The sequence below is a fragment of the Pongo pygmaeus genome, chromosome 21, assembly GCF_028885625.2.
Source record: "Pongo pygmaeus isolate AG05252 chromosome 21, NHGRI_mPonPyg2-v2.0_pri, whole genome shotgun sequence".
NCBI lineage: Eukaryota > Metazoa > Chordata > Mammalia > Primates > Hominidae > Pongo > Pongo pygmaeus.
The window spans coordinates 66,285,318-66,307,567 of NC_072394.2; the positions used below are offsets into that span (position 1 = coordinate 66,285,318).

At 64.7% G+C, this 22,250-nt stretch overlaps 2 protein-coding genes across 5 annotated transcripts; one reads left to right on the plus strand and one right to left on the minus strand.

Moving 5' to 3' along the window:
- Positions 1–341: 341 nt before the first annotated feature.
- FNDC11 (fibronectin type III domain containing 11) lies at positions 342–5,906 on the plus strand. 3 transcript variants are annotated; one of them, XM_054467515.2, is made up of 2 exons: positions 342–1,818; positions 3,196–5,906. In XM_054467515.2, the coding sequence occupies exons 1-2, from the start codon at positions 1,598–1,600 to the stop codon at positions 4,175–4,177; spliced, it is 1,203 nt and encodes a 400-aa protein (XP_054323490.1). In that variant the 5' UTR covers positions 342–1,597; the 3' UTR covers positions 4,178–5,906. The 3 variants fall into 3 exon arrangements, with proteins under 3 accessions (XP_054323490.1, XP_054323494.1, XP_054323491.1); XM_054467519.2 differs by having other exon boundaries at positions 1,294–1,753; XM_054467516.2 differs by lacking the exon at positions 342–1,818 and adding an exon at positions 1,857–2,693.
- HELZ2 (helicase with zinc finger 2) lies at positions 5,464–20,422 on the minus strand. 2 transcript variants are annotated; one of them, XM_054467514.2, is made up of 20 exons: positions 20,343–20,422; positions 18,387–19,500; positions 17,834–18,017; positions 17,653–17,760; positions 16,297–16,814; positions 15,488–16,129; positions 13,972–14,755; positions 13,576–13,651; positions 9,723–13,434; positions 9,491–9,585; positions 9,274–9,405; positions 9,014–9,175; positions 8,792–8,936; positions 8,528–8,644; positions 8,261–8,453; positions 7,974–8,108; positions 7,650–7,868; positions 7,342–7,498; positions 7,099–7,266; positions 5,464–6,708 (listed from the first exon to the last, which is right to left on the minus strand). In XM_054467514.2, the coding sequence occupies exons 2-20, from the start codon at positions 18,662–18,664 to the stop codon at positions 6,584–6,586; spliced, it is 7,950 nt and encodes a 2,649-aa protein (XP_054323489.1). In that variant the 5' UTR covers positions 18,665–19,500; positions 20,343–20,422; the 3' UTR covers positions 5,464–6,583. The 2 variants fall into 2 exon arrangements, 1 of the variants encoding a protein (XP_054323489.1); XR_010125207.1 differs by lacking the exons at positions 5,464–6,708; positions 7,099–7,266; positions 7,342–7,498; positions 7,650–7,868; positions 20,343–20,422 and having other exon boundaries at positions 8,261–8,373; positions 18,387–19,452.
- Positions 20,423–22,250: the final 1,828 nt, after the last annotated feature.

Genomic DNA, 22,250 nt, shown 5'->3' on the forward strand with positions numbered 1-22,250 from the left:
CTCAAGGGATCCTCTCACCTTGGCCTCTCAAATTGCTAAGATTATGGGCCTGCGCCACCGAGCCTGGCCAAAAGTTTAACTTTAAAAAATTAGATTAGAAATCAGAAATTGAAAGAAAGGGGGTAGGCTGGAGCCCAGTAGAGGGGAGACATCCAGGACCTGCCTGGCCCCAAAAGAGAAGGGGAGGCTGCTCTGCCCCCACCCCGCTTCTCTGTCAGTGGGCTGCAGGGCCGGGGGTAAGGGTCTAACTCCTACTGCTTCCCAACCCTCTGCGTCAGACAGCACCCCCTTCTCCAAACAACTCAGCTTTGTCCCCTGGAGCCCTAAATAACAATAACAATAGCTGGCATTTATTGAGTTCCAGCCCAGGCAGGGAGGGCAGGGCAGAAACAGCACCCAACAGGACTGGGTGCGGGGCTCACACCTGTAATCCCGAAGGATCAGAAAGACCCAGGTGGGAGGATCACTTGAACCCCGGGGGTGGAGACTGCAGCATGGGTGACAGAGCAAGACGCTATCTCAAAAAAAAACCAACCACACCCACCCACTTCCTGCCAGGCCTAACCCCCGGGGCCTCCATGCACCAAGGGAAAGCTCTTCCAGGGTGGGGTCACCGGGAGGAGGGGGGAGGCTCAGGTTACAGAACAGCCTGGTAGGGGCTCAAAGACGCCCATCCTGGAAGAGGCCCCAGCACTGACCTCCGTGGGGGTGGAGATGAGGAGGATGGAAAGGGTGTCTTCCTCCAGCATCTTCCTGAAGGTGAAGGAGGGGCACCTTGGGGTGTCTGAGATTGTGACCCCAGGAGACCCCCAGCTAGCTGGGGTGTGCTGTGGGGGAAGGGGGGGATCCCAGAGGCCTTGAGCCCAACTGAACAGATACAAACGGGACCAGATGGCCTCAGAGCTCCCCTGCGGGGCTCCCTGGAGCTATGGAGACCCCATTTATCCAGAGTCAGGTCGGTGCCTGAGCTTGGGCAGCCCCAGGTGGAAGGAGCCCGTGGTGGGAGGAGCCTGTAGGAGGAGGAGCCTGTGGTGGGGGAGCCTGTGGTGGGGGAGCCTGTAGTGGGAGGAGCCTATGATGGGCGGGGCCGTGGGGGTGAGGAGCCCGTGGTGGGAGGAGCCTGCGCTGGGAGGAGCCTTGATGGGAGGGGCCGTTGCGGGGGAGGGGGGAGCCCACGGTGGGAGGAGCCTGTGGTTGAGGAGCCTGCGGTGGGGGGAGCCCGTGGTGGGAGGAACGTGTAATGGGCGGCATCTGTAATGGGCGGGGCCTTGCTGGGCGGAGCCGCCCCTCTCCTCTGTCCAGGCACTGGGTGGTCCATCCGCCAGGTCACCGGTTACTGCCTCTCTCCCACATTCCTCCGAGGGATTCCCGAGGAGTGCGCTCGGACTGGGGGGTTGAGCAGGAACTCCCTCCCAGTCACCCCAGGCTCCTGCGCCCCGACGGAAGCCGGGGGTGCGTGGGGAGTGGTGTGCCCGCGCAAGGACTCCGGGACGGGAACCCCACTTGGAGCCTGGCTCTTGGACCAGCCACACGCGGTGGCTCCCAAGTCGGGGACGCGGGCCCCTAGAAGTCTGGGGCTCTCCAGGAAGCGAAGCGGATGGAAGATTACTCGGCTCGGGGTCCTGGGTCCCCACCCCCGCCCCGCCCCCGGGCCGCAGCGTCACAAAGGCCGCTGGTCCCCAGGGCAACCCGCGGAGTGCGGAGGGAGGCTGGGCTCTGGCAAGTCCGCGCGCGGCTCCGCTTCAGAGGCAGGGCAAGTGGGCGCGGGCCTGGGGCGGCGGCGGGGGCCGGGAGAGGAGGGCTGGGGGTCTCGAGAAGGTAAGGGGCAGGCAGAGCGGCCGGGGAGGTCGGCCCGGGCCAGGGGAGCCAAGGGGAGTGTGGTGGAGGGGGTAGAGTGCGGGCACCTGGTGGTCTCAGGGAAGCGGGCCTGGGACCAGGGGTGTGTAGGAAGCATCGAGGGGCTCAGAACCACCTTTCCGGGTTCACGATCAGCCTCTCTGGGTTTTCCACCTGGGCAGCTGCTGGAGACTGGAAAACATCCCTCACACGTCACAGAGGCACGGTTTCCCTCCAGCGGTGAAATCCGCCCCAGCCTCCAGCCAGAGCAGGGCTTAGGCCTGGGGTCCTGGGGTCCTGCTCTCAGCTGGCACCTCACCCCAGACACACTCCCTGCTGTCCCCAGGGGCCTGTTCTCGCCCCGATGCCCCGGGAAGGTCAAGGGTTGCCCTTTTGGGCGTGAGGCAGATATGACTTCACCACGTACCTGTGTGGCCTTGGGGAACTCAGCAACTGCTTAGCTCTCATTTGTGGTTCGTCCAAGGCCCAAGTGGCTGTGACAACCTGAGATCTCCAGGGTTGCTGGGAGCCGGGGCAGCAACCAGGGGTGCGGCTTGCTCTCCAGGGAGCTGCGGCAGAGCCTGGGGCCACAGCTGCACTCAGCCGGTGCACCCACGGACAGAGGGTCAGACTCGGCTCAGCACTGGGCTGAAGCCCTGGATGAGAGCAAGAACCAAGCTTCTTAGCCTCAGGCTCCATCTGGGAAATGGAGTGTTGCTTGTGGAGTCCATGAGCTCACCAGGGACAGGATCCCGGGTCCACAGCGAGGGCCCACAGCGTGGGAGGAGGGCTGCTCCTCCGGGCCCAGGCCTGGCCGCCCTCCTCCCATGCTGACTGGCCAGCTGGCCTAGTCTTTGGTGAGGCCTGTCTCTGTGCTCTACAACTGCGGTGAGGCCTGGAGCGTCCCCAGGGAGAACTGGAGCGGGAGGATGGCCCGCGAATGTCCCCCAGGGGGGTCCTGTGCTGCTTAGGACCACGCCGTCCCCTCTCCACGGCCCTGAGGGGTGCCAGCAACCCCTTTCAGCAGCAGGGCTAGGAACTGGAGCCCTTGCAAGGCCACAGGTCAGGGCTGGGGTTTCTGCCCTGGCCGTTCTGGCCAGAAGTCCGCAGTCCTAGTTCTTCCCTGTCCCGTCCCACAGGCCACTGGTTGTCAGTAGAGGTTTTTGCCCCTAAGTATAAACTGTCCAGATCTGTAGCCTGCCCATCCAGCCCTCCAGGCAGCCTCTTCCCAGCGAGTTGTGCCCCCGAGGAAGGACAGAGGCCCAGCATGGGGTCAGTGGGCTGAATCCATCCCCCGAACGTGCCACAGCCCAGGGGAGGCCAGCCTGCCTGGCAGCTGACACCCAGCCCTCCCCCCAGCTCCCGGATAATGAGCTCCCACGTGGCAGGCCTGGGCCTGGATAAGATGAAGCTGGGCAATCCCCAGTCCTTCCTGGACCAGGAGGAGGCAGATGACCAGCAGCTGCTGGAGCCAGAGGCGTGGAGGACCTACAGCGAGCGCCGCAATGCCCTGCGTGAGTTCCTGACCTCGGACCTGAGCCCGCACCTGCTCAAGCGCCACCACGCCCGCATGCAGCTGCTGCGTAAGTGCTCCTACTACATCGAGGTCCTGCCCAAGCACCTAGCCCTGGGCGACCAGAACCCGCTGGTGCTGCCTAGCACCTTGTTCCAGCTCATCGACCCCTGGAAGTTCCAGCGCATGAAGAAGGTGGGCACAGCTCAGACCAAGATCCAGCTCCTGCTGCTCGGGGACCTGTTGGAGCAGCTCGACCACGGCCGTGCTGAGCTGGACGCCCTGCTCCAGTCGCCAGACCCGCGGCCCTTCCTGGCCGACTGGGCGCTGGTGGAGCGGCGGCTGGCGGACGTGTCAGCTGTCATGGACAGCTTCCTGACCATGATGGTGCCGGGACGGCTGCACGTCAAGCACCGCCTAGTGTCTGATGTCAGTGCCTCCAAGATCCCGCACATCTGGCTCATGCTGAGCACCAAGATGCCTGTCGTGTTTGACCGAAAGGAGTCGGCGGCTCACCAGGACTGGGCCCGGCTGCGCTGGTTCGTCACCATCCAGCCGGCCACGTCGGAGCAGTATGAGTTGCGTTTCAGGCTGCTGGACCCGCGGACACAGCAGGAGTACGCCCAGTGTGGCGTCATCCCCGTGGCTGCCTGCACCTTCGACGTCCGAAACCTGCTGCCCAACCGATCCTATAAGTTCACTATCAAGAGGGCCGAGACCTCCACGCTGGTGTACGAGCCCTGGAGGGACAGCCTCACCCTGCAGACCAAGCCGGAGCCCCTGGAGGGGCCCGCCCTCAGCCACTCTGTCCGAGAGATGATTTTCTAATGGTTATCCACTAATAAAGAAGAGTGTAAATGCACATACAGAATTAAAGAAACAAACCTATTTATGTTTTAAAGGCAGCAGCCACCAGTGTTTTTCCTGGCTTAAAACATGCCAAGCCCCAGGCCTTCTGCTCCTGCTCTTTCCCAGGGGGAGCCACAGGCTGGACCTCCCAAGACAGCTGAGCCTGGAGCAAGAAGTACCAGCCCCTGACACCTACGGGTCCAACGATGACAACGAGAGCTGCTCCACAGGGCCTCCGCGGTCCTAGCCCCCGCCCCTCCTTGCCACCCGCATCACCATGACCCGGCTCCCGCCTTCCTTACCCACCTCCCTGGCTTGGGGGGCTCCCTCAGAGAATGACACTCCTAGGCCGTGATGCCTCCCCACCATCCCCTGCCCAGCCTCGAGTGCTCATCAGCACGCCCGCCCGAGGAGGCAGCAGCACCACCGGGGATCCCTGGCTGTGAGCAGCTCAGCCGTGCCCCTCCGTGCCCCGCCCCACCTTTTGTTCCTCAAGGGCCTTCCTGGCCCTGAGCTCCCGCTCTCCTCCAGAATCAGCTGCTTTTGCTAGGCGCCCAGCCCCTGCTTCCCCCCACCGCTCACCTTCAGGGCCGCAGCTGCCCCTTCCTCCCAGAAGCCTTCCCTGGCTGCAGGCTGGTGAGGTCCCCAAGTCCCCCTTCCTAGAGGCGCCTTCTCATCCTCTCTGCAGGCACTTCTCAAGCTATTGCAGAACTACTCTATTTCATGACAGCCCAAGAATAGACATGGTCTTCAAGGCAGGGCCGGTCCGGCACACCAAGGAGGCCGCAGTCCTGGAGACTCCATGCTCCGCCCCTCCCTCCACAGACGCCCAGAACCTCTTTTCCCACAGTGACCATAGCCCCCGTGACCTGTGGACGCAGCCACAAATGGGCCAGGTGTGGAGGGACCCCAGTCCACAGCGGCCAGGGGGTCCTGGGGAGCAGTTTTAAAAGTGGGACCAGCAGGACAGTCAAGGCTGGTGGCCTCAGGGACTTTGGACTTGGCCAGCCTGGTGACACCAGAGCAGCTCTGGAGCTGTGGCCTGTCCTCACCACACCAGGCACCGGCCCTCCCCTCCCCACACGGGCAGCCGGAGCCACCAGCCCTGCAGGGGGGGTCGCTGCCCTCCCCACGCCCCTGCACCCAGCGCTCTGCGGTGGGCCCTTGACAGCCTCCACAACTGCGTCCCAAGCACAGTGACCATCCACTTTTGCCCCCCAGCCAGACCTCAAAACACCCAGAAGTGAGAAGAGCTTTCAGAGTGGTTTTATCATTAAATTAATATTTAATCACATAATTCAAAGATATAAAAATTGGAATGTAGAAGGTGGGGTAAGCCCCTCCCTCAGGACTGGAGGCAGCAGCAGGGGCAGAGCTGCGCTGAAGCGGGTGAGCGCACGAGAAACAGACACAGCCGAGCAGGCTGCCCCGGAACGCTCAGTCCAGGGTGGAAGCATCGCCCCAGCACCCCCCAACCCCCGAGCCCACTGCACAGCCCACGGGAAGAATGCAGGCTTTTCACATTGCAGAGGGCGGGGTGGGGTGGGGCGGGGTGGGCCCCTGGCTTTGGGCTGCCCTCCAGCAGCCCCTGAAGGACACAGGCGGTGGTGGTGGGGAAAAAGGCCCCCTCTCCCAGGGAGGTCTCCTTTTCCTGAGCTTGGGCTGAGGTCTCTGTTCCAGTAACAGATGCTGGTTTTTTTTTTTTTTTTAAGACAGGGTCTCGCTCTGTCACCCAGGCTGGAGTGCAGTGGTGCCATCAGAGCTCACTGCAACCTCCGCCTCCTGGATTCAAGCGATTCTCATGCCTCAGCCTCCCAAGTAGCTGGGATTACAGGTGCACACCACCACGCCCGGCTAATTTTGTATTTTTAGTGGAGACGGGGTTTCACCATGTTGGCCAGGATGGTCTCGAACTCCTGACCTCAGGTGGTCTGCCCGCCTTGGCTTCCCAAAGTGCTGGATTATGGGCGTGAGCCACCGCGCCCGGCAGGATGCTGGCTTTTACTTCATTTAAATAGAAAATAAACCTGAACTCCACAGACGCCACCCAGAGTGATTACAGGTGGCGTCCAAAGGTCAAAGGGCAGCCTCCATAGGGTTTCCTTCCTGGTTCTGAGACTTCCCAGGGACAGCAGAACTTCCTTGCACTGGTCCCAAGGAAGCCCCTCTTGGCCACCCTGAGAGGTGTCCCTGTCCCCAGATGCCCAGGAGAAGCAGGAGTGTGGGGACCGGCCCTCGCCGTTCCTCCTCCAAGTCCCCCCACTTCCCGCCCCAGGGAGATCCTGAGGCCAGGAGGCAGGCCGGCCCAGGCAGGCTGATGGCGGAGGGTGGGGGGCCCTGGACTTTCCCTCCCAGTCCTGGCACCTTGCGGGTGGAGAGGGCTCTTCAGGAAGGCATAGTTGGCCTCCTGCAGACGCGCACCTGGCCGGCAGGCACGAGGGTCTGCTGAGCCTCGCAGAAGTCCAGGAGGCTACGCCACAGGGGGCAGCAGCGCAGAAGGAGGTGGTCTCCTGTGAGGGCGGGGGTCCGGTGGGAGGAGCCAGGGTCAGGTGGGAGGAGTCAGGGTCAGGTGGGCGGAGTCAGGTGGGAGGAGCCAGGGTCAGGTGGGCGGAGTCAGGCGGGAGGAGCCAGGGTCAGGCGGGAGGAGCCAGGGTCAGGTGGGAGGAGCCAGGGTCAGGTGGGAGGAGCCAGGGTCAGGTGGGAGGAGTCAGGGTCAGGTGGGAGGAGTCAGGGTCAGGTGGGAGGAGTCAGGTGGGAGGAGCCAGGGTCAGGTGGGAGGAGCCAGGGTCAGGTGGGAGGAGTCAGGGTCAGGCGGGAGTCAGGCGGGCGTCGGCGGCTCCCTAGCCCAGCCCTGGCCTCACCTGTGTTCCCGCCCTGGAAGAGCCCAGCCCCACCCTCACCGATCAGGCAGAGCCCCTCCTGGGCCCGCGTGACAGCCACGTTCACTTGGTTGGGGTCCACAACGAAGCCCAGAAACTTCTTGAGCCAGCTCTTGGTGGGCCGCTGGTCCAGGTCGCTCTTTGCACAGGTGCGGACGGTGCTCACCAGCACATAGCGCCACTCGCTCCCTGCGGGATGGGAGGTGAGGCCCTGCGGCCCCTGCACCTGCCGTCCTGGCCCCACCCACGAGCCCCCAGCCTCACCCTGGCTCTTGGTGATGGAGGACACGGCCACCCCGGCGATGCCCTCTCGCCGAAGGGCCTTGCTGATCTCAGAGGCCTGCGCGTTGTAGGGCGTGAGGACGGCGATGTCCTGGGGCTCTACGGTCCTCCCCAGGGTCAGCTGCTTGGTGATACGGACCTGAAGGGCCGAGGGGGCAGGTGGAGCGGACCCTTGTGTCTCTCCTGCCCTCCTCCAGGAAGCCCTCCCTGACTCACAAGCACCAGACACTCACCACCTCAGCCACCTCCTCCAGGAAGCCCTCCCTGACTCACAGGCACCAGACACTCACCACCTCAGCCACCTCCTCCAGGTTGGCCTTGGAGTTCTCATTCCCTTCGTCCGTGGACACCAGCAGGCTCCGCTCGTGGCCCTGCACGTGGCCAAAGATGACAGGGCAGCTCTCCTTGCCAGCGTGGCCCAGGACACTGGGTGGCCTTCTCAGGCCCTGCCACGTCTTCAGCCTGCTCTTGTAGAACGCCACAGAGGGGAAGGCACAGATGCCCTTGTGCTGCAGGCAAGGATGTGCGCTGGTCAGAGGCGCCAGAGCTGCCATGTGGGGCTGTGGCCCCCCAGGGGCTGCAGGTGAGCTGGGGACTGAGTGGGGCAGGCTCACCATGCGGTACTGAGTGTCCAGCATATGTGCGTCCTCGTGGTACCGCTCGAACAGAGACCGGTCCAGACCCAGGTTTTGCAGCCGCTCATTCTTGACCACAGGCCGCAGCTGCTTGTGGTCTCCGAGAAGAACCACCTGGAGGAATGGGCAGGCCTGGCCCTGACACCCCTAGACCCAGAGGGACCCCAGCCCCAGACGACACCCACGTCTGCACACACAGGGCACCCCAGGTGGGAGACTGTGCCAGGGACGCCTGCTCATGCTGCCCACACCCCGCCCCCACCAACCTTCTCAGCCTGTGGGAACTGCACCAGGGGGATGAGGGTTTCAGGTTCCGTGGCCATGCCTGCCTCGTCAACAAGGATCTGCCTCACGTCCAGGGTTTTGAGACTGGCAGAGGCTGCGCAGGAGCAGGTGCAGAGGATGACCTCATGCCGGTCCAGCTCGAACTTCCGAGCCTCCCACAAGACTTTCTTGTACCTGACGGGGACACTGCGTGTCACCCCAGGGCCCCCATGCTGCAGCAGCTCCACCCCCCGGCCCCTGCCACTTACGAGACCAGGTCCTCCCTGGAGAAGAGCTCCCCTCTCTGCAGCCGGGCGTCAAAGGCCTTGATTTCCGACGAGTACGGGTTGGGGGCCTGCCGGATCCGGTGGTGCAGGGTGATGCTCCTGGGAGACATCAGGGACATGCAGGGCACAGTGAGCCCCGTCCACGCAGGGCCATCCCGGGGGCAGAGCTCAGTGAGACCCACCTACACAGGACTGTCTGGACAGCTCGGCCCCACTCCGCCCAAGCCCCAAAGACAGCGGGCGCACCTGAGGCTCTGGTTCGGCCTCCCCTCCCGGGGACTCTTCCTGAGCAGCTTCCTGCTGCCCACGCGCGGCACTGGGAACTCGCTGGCCTCAGCCTGCTCGCTGTACACACGGAGGGGCTTCAGCTCCATCCTTCTCAGGAGCAGTCCTGAGGGCAGTTGGGGGATGTGAGTCCTGCCCTGCGTGCCAGCTCCCCAGAGGCCCCCACCGCCGACCCCGGTGCACCTGCCAGGACATCCACCGACTTGTTGGAGGGGCCGCAGTACAAGATGCAGGGACCCCCCAGCCGCTTCTCCCCACGGCGGGGGCCTCCAGGCTGCACCTGCTCCTGGTTTGATTTATGAAACCAGAATACAATGTGGAGGCCCACGATCGTCTTCCCTGTACCTGCAGCCGGAGAATAGGAGATTGTAGCCCACCCCCGGGGTCCCTGTGGCCCAAGGCGGCTCAAGGCAGGCCCGCGGCTCCCCCGGCGTGGGCCCTACCTGGTGGGCCCTGGATGACCGTGAAAGGCTTCTCCAGAGCTTCCCTGACCGCCACGTTCTGGCTGGGGTTCAGCTTGTGGCAGCCTCCGGGGATGTCGTAGGTCTGCCGCTCCAGGAACCTGCTGGGGATCACTGAGAAGGGGGCGGCCTCCCTGAGCACTCATGCAGGGTGGGGCTGGGGGCCAGAGGGGAAGGTGGAGGGGTGGGGCAGACCTACCTCTGCAGAGGGGCTGCGGGACAGGTCGGCCCAGTGCGATGCTGGTGACCAGCGGGGACGCCTCCTCTAGTCCACGCACGGCTTCCTCCTTGCGGCTGGGGGTGAAGGCAGACACTGGAAAACCAACAGGACTCCCAGGAAGGGGACTGCTGCCCCACGAGGTCCCCCCTCCTGGAAGTGAGGGGCCCGGGGTGGTCCCCCAGCCCAGCCTCTGCTGGTGGAAGCCACTCACAGATCAGGAAGCTGCTTGGGCAGCAGCTCAACGGTGAACAGGGTGCCCGGCCTCAGCACCTCTTCCGGAACCTTCTCCATGCCCACGTGATGGACGAAGAGGTGCACCCGTCTGGGAGCCTCCTGCCGGTCTGCCCGGCGCTCCTGGTCCCAGTCCTCCGTCTGCCCGTGGGCCACCCAGGTATACGTGCCGGGGTCAACATTCAGGCCAGAGCCGAGGCTGCTGGGCCCTGGGCATGGGCTGGCCGTGGGAGCCGGCAGCCCCTCGAGCCGGATGCAGAGGTAGCAGCAGCTGAAGTTGATGTCGGCACAGTTCTCCTCGACGAAGGCGGCCTCCAGGGGGAAGGCACCCTGCAGCTGCCCCTGCGGCGTCCGCGACGCCTTCCAGGAAACACTCAGGTGCTGAAGTGTGACAGAGTCATTCTCGGCAACCGCGCCGGTGGCCGACTCCAGGGCGCAGAATGGCTCCCACACGCAGGCGTACTCATCCACGTCGCGGTACCGGTCCCGCGGGGCCCGGTACACACGGCCGGAGAAGCAGTCTCCGGGCCGCTCCACGTGCTCCAGGCAGAGGCTGAAGCCCGGTGCCACCGTCCAGAGCTGAGGGCTCGGTACCAGGAAGCCGTGCTGCAGGCTGGCGCCGAGCTGCACCTGCAGGGTGTCCCCGCTGCCCAGCTCCCAGGCCACCTCCAGGAAATGGCCACAGCGGCTCCGCTGCACCTGCACCAGCTCCCGCCGCTGGGACGCCTCGCCCTTCTCCTGGATGAGAGCAGCTGCCTCCGGCCAGCGCTGCAGCTCCACCAGCGCCAGCAGCTGCTTCCACAGGGCCGTCTCCACGGCCCAGGTGTGTGGGTCCAGCACAGTGCCAGGCAGTGGCAAGGGCGGGCTGGATCCCTGCACTGAGTAGACACGGCGCCGCCACAGGAGCTGCAGGCCTGGCCGGCCTGCCAGGGCGTGGGGGTGCTCGGCCAGCTGCAGGGAGCCGTAGGGGACGGGGCAGGGGTCAGGCAGCGTCTCCCGGTTGCTGGGGAAGAGCAGCCGGAAGCAGCGGGAGCCTGCCTCCACGTCCACCACGAAGCCCAGCTTGTCCAGAGGCTGGGCCTTGAGCTGCGTGGCCAGGTGCAGGCTGCGCGCCCGCCGCTGATAGCTCTGGGCAAGCGCATGCTGGAGGCTGAAGGCCTGGCAGAGCCCATCGATGTCCCTGGCAGAGTAGGCGGAGCCCCCATGGCCCAGCGCCAGCAGGATCTGCCGCTGCAACAGCACGTCCAGGTACCTGCGGATGGGTGAGGTGGCCCATGTGTACCAGTCCACCTGCAGCGAGTAGTGGCCACCCTGCTGCTGGTGGCCCCGGGTGCAGCGGCCGAACGTCGAGCGCTCCAGGGCCTTGCGGAGGTCGCGGCCTGCAGGAGCCAGGAACGGGTGCATGTCGTCCGTGGTGACCAAGTCCACCATCTGTTCATAGTCCTGGGTGCGGGCAGCAAACTGGACCTGCTTCCAGAGGGAGGCCAGGAGGTGCAGCCGCGTGTCAGGGGGACTGCCCCCGCCGCCGTGCAGGTGGTGGCCGAGGTGCAGTGACAGGGGAACCCGGTCCCCATGCTTCTCACACAGGGCCTTGAGCTGCTGGCTGCGGGGTGCTGGCTGCCACCGCAGAGGCGTGACCGTCCGCGTGCATTCGCTGCCCACCAGGAACTCAGCCACGAGCCTGTTAAACTGAATCATGTACTCCTTCACCATGATGTGGGCCGCACGGAAGCCCAGGGTGCTGTCCTCGTCTGGCTGCTCATAGAAGCAGTCGGACTGCAGGCGGTGCTGGCGTAGCAGCCGAGAGAAGTAGCACGCGGCCACGACGCAGGCGTCCACGGAGTCCAGGCGGGCCGGCAGCTCACGGCCGGCACCCGGGTGCTGCCTGATCACCTCCTCCGCCTCCTCGTAGGACAGCTGGCGGTCAGAGCGGACCACGGAGGGTGCAAAGCGCAGGCTCTTCAGCTGGCCACTGGCCTTCTCCATGGTGAGGAACAGGGAGATGGCCAGGCGGTCCCGGCCAGGCAGGAGGCTGAGGATGTCCTGGCAGAGGCTGGCTGGCAGCATGGGCACTGGCTCCCTGCCGGGGGCATAGAACGCAGCACCCTGCCTTCGGGCCTCCACGTCCAGCACCCCGTCCCTGGGCACGAAGCTGGCCACATCAGTGATGTGCACAGCCACCTCGCACCTGGGACCCAGGTCTCGGACACTGAGGGCATCATCGAGGTTGCAGGCGCCCCGGGGGTCCACAGTGAAGGTCAAGGAGGCGCGGCAGTCCTCTCGGCGGCCGGCAACCTGGCCAAGCTCCGTGTGGTATTTCTGCAGCGCCTTGGTGATGGCGGCCAGGTCCGACGGGGGCACCCTCAAGCTGTACTCCAGGTCGAGGATGCGGAGGCCCTGCTCCCAGGTGCTGGCCTCAGGCAGCACCTCCCGGACGATGCCCAGCGGATAGTAGAAGCCTTGCCGCCACAGGACGATTTGGACCCAGAAGAGCCGGCTGTGCCGGGCCTCTGCCGTGAGCCTCTCAAGCCCCACACGCTGCAGCCGGCCCTTCCGGAGGCTGTAGACGGGGACCTGCGATGGGTCCTTCAGCTCAGCCACGAAGATCTTGGTCACGGAGCCATTGATGGGGACCATGATGCGCGGGTCCCACGTGTCCATGCGGCACACAAACGCCAGCTCGTGCCTCCTCCTCTTCAGCACGCCCAGCACGCGGCCCCGAAGCCGCCCCTCGGGCGCCCTGTCTCCCGAAAGGAGCTGCACCAGCACCTCGTCCCCAGTGAAGGCCATCCCACAGTCCAGGCGGCCCCTGACCTGGATGGGGCCCGAGGAGGCGTCGTCCAGCGGGATGGCTGACGCCCGCTCAAAGGTCTCCGGCACGAAAGTGCAGTGGCGGTACCGCTCGGGCTCCGCGCGCAGCAGCTTCCGTAGCGCAGCCGGGGGCAGGTTCTCGTACAGCCGGGCCTGCCGCAGGGACTCGGGCCTGGCGACAGTGTCCAGCAGCCCATCCTCCCCGACGGTCACCATCACCTTCTGGCTCTCGTCCAGAAGCTCCCGTAGGATGGCGTCGTCAGCGTTGAGCTCCCCGTCCCACGGCCAGAAGTCAGCGTCTGCATCCTCGGGCTCCGTGGACTCCACGCCCGCTGCAGCAGCCGCTCCTGCTGCACAGGCCCCAGGCACCACGTCCTCCTCCACTGCGTCTCCTGCTGGTGCTGCCGCAGCCTCCGTCTGTGCTGTGGTTGCCGTGATGTCACGGGATGCTGGGCTCAGAGCCTCATCTCCCGGCTCTGCCTTCACCGTGGCCATCACCACAGCCGCCGGCTCCTCGGCCAGGTCCCCTACTGGCTCTGGGGCAGCCTCGCAGTTCCCCGCTGCCCCAGCCCGTGTGCCTTGGAGGGGCCAGCGCCGTCTCTGCGCCACACCCTGCTCCACCTGCTCCATGGACAGGCCCTCGGGGCAGACACTGTGCCGCTCCACGCACTCACGGATGAAGCTCTCCCAGAGCTTGCCGCAGGCCCCGAAGGAGCAGAGGGCCACGGCATCCCCCACTACCACTAGCTGGGACTGGGCACGGGTCAGGACGGTGTTGAGCACGCGGGCGTCAGTGAAGAACTCAGGGGCCAGTGCCCCAGGGGTGAGCAGGCTCTGGCAGGTGTGCACCGTGCTGAGCACCACGACCCGAAACTGCCGCCCTGCAGGGGACACGCGGTCAGGCTGGGTGCGCAAGACGGTGGGACCAGCCACACCCCTGCCGATGCCAGGCTGAGGAGTGGGCCGAGCCACCCGGGGTATCCTGGGGCAGCTGGCAGCACCTGGCCCCGCTGGTCACCCACCTGGCAGGATCTCAAAACTGCCGACAGACACCTGGCCTAGGTCCCGCCTCCTCAGCTCCTGCCTCAGCGCACTGACCTGAAGACGCAGCGGGGCCGGGGATGAGCGCCGGACGCAGTGAGGACTCGGCCACCCCCGATAAGGAGAGGGCACCCCCACCAAGCTCGGGGATGAGCGCAGGACGCAGTGAGGACTGACCACCCCCGACAAGGAGAGGGCACCCCCACCAAGCTCCAGACACCTCAGGGGCTGAGTCCCACATCAGCCCTGGGAGGCAAATACTGCAGCCCTCTCTTACAGATGGGGAAACTGAGGCAGGGGCTCGTCCATCAGCCGGAGAGCTTCCCCTCCCCCCGCAGGGGTGCAGTCGGGGGCTGTCCCGGGCTGGCTGGGCTTACCTGGGCACCGTGGGAAACGACGCAGATGTGCCTCTGCTCGCGGCCGCCCCAGCAGCTGGGCCAGGTGTTGTAGGCCTCCTGCACCTTCTCGATGGCCTGCACAATCTCAGCCAGATTCAACCAGGACGCCATGGACATGTCCCGGTCTGGGTTGCCCGCCACGTGGCAGAACATGAGCGGGTAGTGCCGGGGGTGGGGCGGAACCTTGCCCCTGGCGTGGATGGGGTTGCCCTTGGCCACGTAGAAGTGCCGTGAGATGAAGCTGACGATGGCTTCCGTGCAGCGGTAGTTCTCATGGAAGACCAGGCGGCTCTGCCGCGCCACCTCGTGCGTCTCCTGCTGGTAGTACAGGAAGAGGCGGTGCAGCAGCGTGTGCTCGGCCGCCCGGGCCCTGGCCACACTGAACAGCCGGGGTGTGACCTGCATGTGGTCACCCGCCAGCACGAGGCGGGTGCTGTGCGAGGCGTAAGCCAGCGGGGTGAGGGCCTCACACTCCAGCATCTGGGCCGCCTCGTCAATGAGAATGTGGGAGAAGAAGCCGACTGGTACCCTGAGCTCACGGGCCTGGGAGGTTGTGGTGACCACCACGCGGTGCTGCGCCAGGTCTGCCCACGTGGGCGGGCGGAAGGCCTGGCGGTCGTCGGTCAGGCAACAGTACTGCAGCGTGACCGGGTCCGTCTGGCTCAGTGGCCGGTCCGTGTACATCACACGGAGAGGAGTGGCCTCAGGGTGGCCGTCGCTGACGTGGCTGTGGAAATACTCCCGGATGTAGATGTCAGCAGCGCTGCAGGAAGGGGAGGAGCTCATGGGCTTCTTGCTGGGGACCTCAGTGCTCTCCACTAAAGCACCTACTGTGTGCCCGGCTGAGCTGCCCCTGAGCACAGCCCTTGTCTGGCTGTCAGAGGTAAGCAGCAAACGCTGGTGTCCCCGCTGTCAGGAGTCCAAGGGGCAAGAGGCCACGGAGGGCTTCGGGCAACACCTGGGTGAGCCGGGCGGCTCCTCTGACACTGCAGACACCTGCGCCTCCCCGGCCCCCAGAACCCCCAATCCAGAAATCAGCCCGGGACGTATGGCCACTGTCCCAGGCTCTTCCTCCCCTCCCCACTGGGCAGGGATGGGAAGGCCCCGGCCTGGGGAGGTGGTGGTGGCAGGGACCAGAGGAAACCACATAAACCAAAGGGGAACTTTGTGGTTAGGACAAAAATCTGTGTTTCTATAAAAACCAAAAACAAGACTCATCCCCAGAACTGCTGGGAGGGCCACGCTGCAGCTTTCCCCATGACTCCTTGGGCCAGGGCCCCGACAGAGGCACCCAGCTCCTCACCTAACAGCAGACCCGGCCATCCTTGGTGCCCTGAGCTGGGCCTGATAAAGCCAAAGCCCAAGGCTGGTCGGCTACGGGGAATGTCCCTGCAGAATCAGAGGACTGGAGCACATCCAGGGGGTGACTGCCTGCCCAGTGTAGACTTGGGCCGGGCGTCAGGTGAGGTGGGGGGCAGGCCAGGCTCGGGCTTACCTGTTGGTGTGTGTGCAGATGAGCACCTTGGTTTCAGGCCTCCGGATGACCTCCAGGGAGGCCATGGCCAGCGTGTAGGTCTTGCCGGTGCCAAAGGGGCCATAGATGAGTAACGGGGGGACACGCCTCCCATCCCCAGGGCCCCAGCCCGCGATGAGCGCCATGGCCAGCTCCTGCTTGCGGTTGCCACGCCGCAAGGGTGGGACAGACCAAGGTCTGGGCAGGGCGCAGGTGGGCAAGTCAGGCACCACCAGCTGCTCCTCAGGCAGTCTGTCCACTGCCTGGTGCCAGAGGCGGAAGGTCATCGGGTCTATCTGGAACTGCACCTCCAGGACCAGGCGGGCCTCAGCCTGCAGCCCCAGGGCCAAGCAGCAGCGGGCCGGAAGCAGCAGCCACAGCACCTGCTCCGAGCTGGCCCGCCTCTCCAGCCGCACCTCGAACACTGTATTGTCGGGTGCGGGTACAGGGGCCACCAGGGCTGTGCTGACCGCCCGGCCCAGCAGGAAGCCCTGGTCTGTGTCTGGCATCAGGGAGGAGGGGATGGGGACCTCTGCATACAGCGCTCCCGGAGGCGCGAACAGCATGTTCAGCGCTGGTGTCTGCAATGCCGTCTTCAGGAACACCTGGCCCCGCAGGGTCAGCCTGGCAGAATGGCCTGGGTCAGCTCAAGGGGCCACAGCTGCCAGCCCCGCTGCCAAGTCCACGCCCCCATCCGCTCCTGTTGCCCCAGCCGCTCCCACTGCCCCAGCTGCTCCTGCTACCTCAGCTGCTCCTGCTACCCCCAGCCGCTCCTGTTGCCCCCAGCTCACTTGGCCACCAGCTGCTGCTGAGCCGCCTCCTCCTCATACAGAAACTGGTGCATCCTCTGCCGATAGTTGGTTGGCGAGATGGGGCCCGAGGCCAGGCCACTGCGGTTGAACTCCAGGGCCAGGGCAGGGCCCTTGTACTTGGCCATCAGGGCCGTCTGCTCGGCCGTCCGCTCCACGCCAGGCACCACGTGGCGGTTGCCAGTGTGCCAGCGCTCCATCTCCTCAGGGTGGCGGAGCGCCAGATTCCTGCAGGGTCCTGGGCGATGCCCCTGGCCCAGCTGCAGCCCCAGCTTTTGTAGCAGCACCGGCCGGCGGCCAAAGTCGAAGACCACCCATTGCTCAAAGGTGCCGAAGGAGGCGGCCTGCACACGCACTCCCACCTGGAAGTCGGCAGTGGAGCTGGGCACACGGAAGCGCTCGCCCCGTGCGTAGAGCCGGCCTGGCGGGAGGCCGGGAGCCACCAGAGAGAAATCGGCTCCTGGCTCCTGCTTCAGCAGGGCCACATGTAGCAGGGGCTCCTGGAGAGGAGGCCGGACGGTGAGGGGGGCCCAGGGCTCCCCCGACCCTCCCGAGAGGCAGCCTGGCCAGCGTAGCCCAAGTGCAGGGTTCAGGTCCCGGCCCTGCCACTTCCTGGATAGAACCCAAGCAGGCCACCTGGCCTCTGTCATCCTGTTTCCTCCTGTGCTAAATGGGGGTGGCTGAACCCTCCTGGGGCCCCTGTGGATGTCCCGTGGGGCAATGTGGGCAGCTTGAGGCCTCACCACCCACTCTCCAGGTGCCAGACCCTGGTGAATCCTTGTTTTTGTTTTTGAGACGGAGTTTCACTCTTGTTGCCAGGCTGGAGTGCAGTGGCGCGATCTCAACTCACTACAACTCCGCCTCCCGGGTTCAAGTGATTCTCCTGCCTCAGCCTCCCGAGTAGATGGGATCACAGGCACCCACCACCATGCCTGGCTAATTTTTTTTTTTTTTTTTTTTTTTTTTTTTTTTTTAGTAGAGACGGAGTTTTGCCATATTGGCCAGGCTGATCTTGAACTCCTGACTTCAGGTGATTCACCTGCCTCGGCCTCCCAAAGTGCTGGGATTACAGGTGTGAACCACCGCACCTGGCCAAATCCTTGTTTTAACCCATATACTCCATAGAGTAACCCTGCCAAGGTGGGACTGTCCTGGCCCCCCTGTCTCTAGGTGAGGAGACTGAGGCAGAGAGCTAAGGGACCTGCCGCAGGTCACCCAGGCGCTGAGCGGCAGTGCCTCGGTATTAGCTCCACGACCCAGGCTCTTGACGTCTGCCCGGGCTGAGGTCACCACTTCCCCAGGGCTCCCTCCGCCCAGTCGGAGCTGCTCTCCGCTCACCTCGGAGTGGACGGCAAACGTCCAGCTGTACTGGGTCTTCCTCTCCTGGGCCTGGTACATCAGGGGCTGGTTGCAGGTGACACGCACTCCATCAAGGGTCTCTGCCAGCTGTGTGGAAGTCTAGCCTTCAGCAGGAGGCCTGGACCCCACCCCACCCCACCCACTCCCAGGGCCCACTTACCACAAGGACCTCACTGCTGCTGCGCTGGTACTCGGCCAGCAGCCGCTCCTGGTAGGGCACCAGCCCATCCTGCCAGGCCGCCTGCCCCCGCAGCTCCACAGCCTGCGTGCGCTGGACCCACTCCTGCAGCTCCCGTGCTGAGTGCGCCTTGGTGCAGGCGTCCCCATACTCACAGAGGTCAGGCCTGGGGGACAGGGAGGTCGGCAGGGCTACACGGAGGCACAGCCACCGTGCTGAGTTCAAAGGCCGGGACCCCCTCAGCCCAATACTGGCCTCTGTAGGGAGCAGGGGCTTTATTTGTCCCACCCACTCCTGTGCTCCCAGGACAAGGCCTGGCTCAAGCGGTTCCCAAACATGAACCTTATCCAGGTCCTCAGAGGCCACATGGCTTTAGCCCTCAGCAGGTGGCAGGGAGGCCCCCGTCCACTGAACCTGGGAGCCTCTGGCTCTGCCTATGGTGGGCTCCTGCCCCGCTCCAAGCTCCTGGGAGCCTCTGGCTCTGCCTACGGTGGGCTCCTGCCCTACTCCAAGCTCCTGCCTCGAGCATCCTTACTTTGGGCAGAGCTCGAACTTGGAGAGTCCCGGGGGTGGGGAACGGTGCTCCCAGGGCACGGCCTGGTCGAAGGCCACCATCTGTGCGTGCTCCGAGGATGCGCAGTGGTTCTCGAAGGCCTCCTGAGAGTGACAGGTGACCAAGCAGGCCGGGCAGTACAGCTGGGCTCCAGGGGGCTGGCCAAGGGGGGCCGTGCGCCCGTCGCCATCAGGGGCAGGGGGTGTGAGCAGGTCCCCCCGCTGGAGGCCACCCAGCTGCTCGGCCTCCCACACAGCCATCTCCACGGCGCTGTGTGCGAACTGGCAGCGGGACTCCCCACGCCAGCACGGCTGCCCACGCCCCACAAACCTGCAGTAGGCAGGAGGCTGGCCGGCCCGGGGCTGCGGCCTCACCGCCACAAACTGTTGCTTGCGGCGGCCCTCGGCGCTCACGTGGGCCAGGAGGGAGGGGCAGGCTCCGTGCTCAGGGCACTGCCTCTGGGGGTCCACGCGACAGACGCGTGGGGGAGAGCACCTGAAGCAGAGGGAGCAAAGCAGCTCAAAGCGGCCGCCAAACTCTGTGAGGATGGCGTCGGCCGCCCGGCCTGCCCCTCCCTGGGCCCCGCCACCCTGCACCTCCGCCTTCAGCCATAGGCGCTGGAGGTTGTGCTGACGCTCGAAGGTCCAGACCAGGGCCTCCTCACGACTGCGGGCAAAGGTGCACCGGTTTCGGTGGCGCCGGCAGCCGAGCCCAGGGCTGTAGTAGCGGCAGACTTGGTAGCACAGGGGCCTCGGGAAGGTGGGCCGGCAGCCCACCACGCGCCAGACCTTGCTCTTGGTGGCCTGCTTAAAGCGGGCCAGCAGGATCTCACGGGAGCAGTCATGCTCCACCCTGCGGAGGACATAGGTGCTTTCATTGAGCCGCTGGGTGCAGTGGGAGCAGCCCAGACACAGGTCCACCAGGGCACACAGCCGGGCCAGGGATGGCCCTCTGGTGGCCGTGGGGCTGTTGGGCAGCAGGCTGGACCCTGGAGGCGCCACCTCGAACACCAGCTTGGCTCTCCGGGGCGGCGTCTGAGGCTCCTGAGCTCACGGGTCCACGCGGTCCACTGGAACTGTTGGCCACGGTTCGAAGCCTGTGACAGAAGGAGCAGGTGAGACTGAGGCCAGAGGACATCTGGTCCAGGCCCAGCTCAGAAGCACGGCCTCTCCACCAAGCAAGGAGCTGGGACTCTGCCCACTCTGATGCCCAAGCAAGTGGAGGCCTTGGCAGTAGCTGTGTCCTGTCAGGGAGTCAGGGCTCACTGACCCGGACACAGCCAGACCCTCCCTCCTGAAGGGTCTCAGGCCCCACCTAGAAGGAGCCAAGGTGACTGCTTGTGGAGCCCTGGAGGGGGCAGAGCCCTCGGCACAGTGCCGCCCCCAGGAGGCCGCACCCCTCTGCCCCAGCCGGGGGTCCTGTGCACCCCAGGGCCTCAGGCTCCTGACTCTTCTAAGGACACAGCACCTCCTTTTCTATTAAATGACCACTGGCCCCCAGGAAAAGAGGACTCCACATCTGCACCTGGGGAGGGGCCTCACGGAGAGGAGGGCACAGTGCCCACCAGAGCTCAGGGTGCCAGGAAGAGATGGGTCCCCGGGTCCCCACCTCAGCTGGGATGCGACAAGAAGAGTAAGTTTAAAAGCAACAGACTGGAGACAGACTTCAGTATGAGAACCCGGCACTCCCCGTGGACCCCTCTGAGAAAACATCCGAGTCTGCCGTCCAGAAAGGACGGGAGCCGAGACCCCAAAATCCTGCGCTCCAGTGGGTGCAGAGACCACAGGGCTGGGGCTTGCTGCGGAGGGCGCTGGTCCCGGACGGGCTGCACTGCCCCGGGCTGGGTCTGCGGCTCCCGGGACTCTGCGCCCCCAGCTGCACTCACCCTCCTGGACCCCCGCGCCCCCGGTCCCGCCTCCCTGGGACCCCCGCGCTCACCCTCCTGGAGCTGCCTGCCCTGCCGAGCCTGCCCAGGAGCTCTCAGTTTCGATTCTGGCCCGGGCACTGACGCTGATCGCGGAAATTACCTCACCGCCCCCTGCCCCGCCCCGCCCTGCCCCGCCTCCAGCCACAGCTCAGCCCCGCTGCGAGGGAACCTCAGGAAGCACCAGCGAGCGGAGGACGCCCCTCCCTGAAGGGCCAGCGCCGTCGGAGGCGGAGGCGGAGGCGGAGGCGGCTGGGGGTGGGGGTCCTTTCCTGCACCCTTCCAGGGCCCCACGCCCCGTCCAGCCCTTCATACACCAGAGATGCCCCGATGATGTGCCAGGCGGAAGGGGTGAGACCCTGCCTGGCCCTGGACGGCAGGAGGGCCTGGTGACTCCACCATCAGCCCCTGGAGAAATCCAGGCACAGCTGACCTGGAAGCCTGGGTCCCCTGACTGGCAGGACCTGCCTGTGGCCCTGGTGCTGCTCAGACCACGAGTCCCCTCTGACCGGCAGGACCTGCCCGTGGCCCTGGTGCTGCTGGGACCCCAAGTCCCTTCTGTCACCAACCAGGATATGGCAGGAATGGCTAAGTGGCCGCCAGGTCCCAGAGTCAGCACGCCTGGCTCTTTGCTCTCTGGACTGGCTCTGGGCCCTCAGCAGCCCTGTGGGGAGGCCCCATGGAGGAGCTGAGGCCTCCAGCCCACATGCAGCTCGAGTCCCAGCCCCAGCCTTACTGCCATCTCAGGGAGACCCCAGGCCTAACCCTCCCACCTAGACCACACCCAGCTGTTAGATGTCTATGTTGTTTAAAATAAACGTCCCATTAGCCAGGGGTGGGGGCGGGCGCCTGTAGTCTCAGCTACTTGGGAGGCTGAGGCAGAAGAATTGCTTGAACCAAAGAAGTGGAGGTTGCAGTGAGCCAAGAGTGTGCCACTGCACTCCAGCCTGGGCAACAGAGCAAGACTCCGTCTCAAAACAAATAAATAAAATAAACATCTGTGCTGTTTTAAGGCACTGAGCTTTGGGGCCATCTGTTCTGCAGCAGTAGATAACGGACAGTGATGCTGCCCCTGAAACAAGGAAGCAAGGCTGCCACCCAAGGCCAGCAACTAATTGGGAGGGCCGGACTGGGGGGCTCACAGCTACCTCGGGAGGTCGGCTGGGTGCACTGTCAACCACCAGGGAGCCTTTCCGCAGACCAATCACGTTGGAGCTCCTCGGAGAGGGCGGGCCTGCCTACAACAGCAGCCCCAGGGGCCGGGAGCTGAGCAGGCTCCACGTGCACAGAACGCTGCGAGAATTTGTGCGGAACTTGTGCGGAACGCTGTGTTCCTGGATGGAGAGGCTTAACACCACACAAAGACGTGAGTTCCTCCTAAACTAACCTGCAGTGGCATGGTGGACACACTGCCTTTCAAGTCCATTTGGAAAAGCATCACATCACCAAGCAACGCTGGGCAGGACTTTTTTTTTTTTTTTTTTTTTTTTTTTTTTGAGACTGGGTCTCGTTCCATTGCCCCGGCAGGAGTGCAGTGATGCAATCACAGTTCACTGCAGCCTCGACCTCTGGCTCAGTCTCCCCCCCTCAGCCTCCTGAGTCGCTGGGACTACAGGCGCACACCACCACAGTACAGGTGCACACCACCACAGTTAGCTATTTTGGAGTTTTTTCTACGTTTTTCAGAGATGGGGTTTCTCAGTGTTGCCCAGCTGCTCTTGAAATCCTGGGCTCAAGCAAACCACCCACCTCGGCCTCCTTGAGTGCCGGGATTACAGGCTTGAATCCTGACACCCAGCCCAGGATGATGACTAAAAAGGATTCGCAGCAGATGCTGGCACGACTTACTAAACACACAACACACTGCAAAGCCACTGAACCCGGTGTGGACACACAGGTCCGGGGCAGAACAGAGAGTCCAG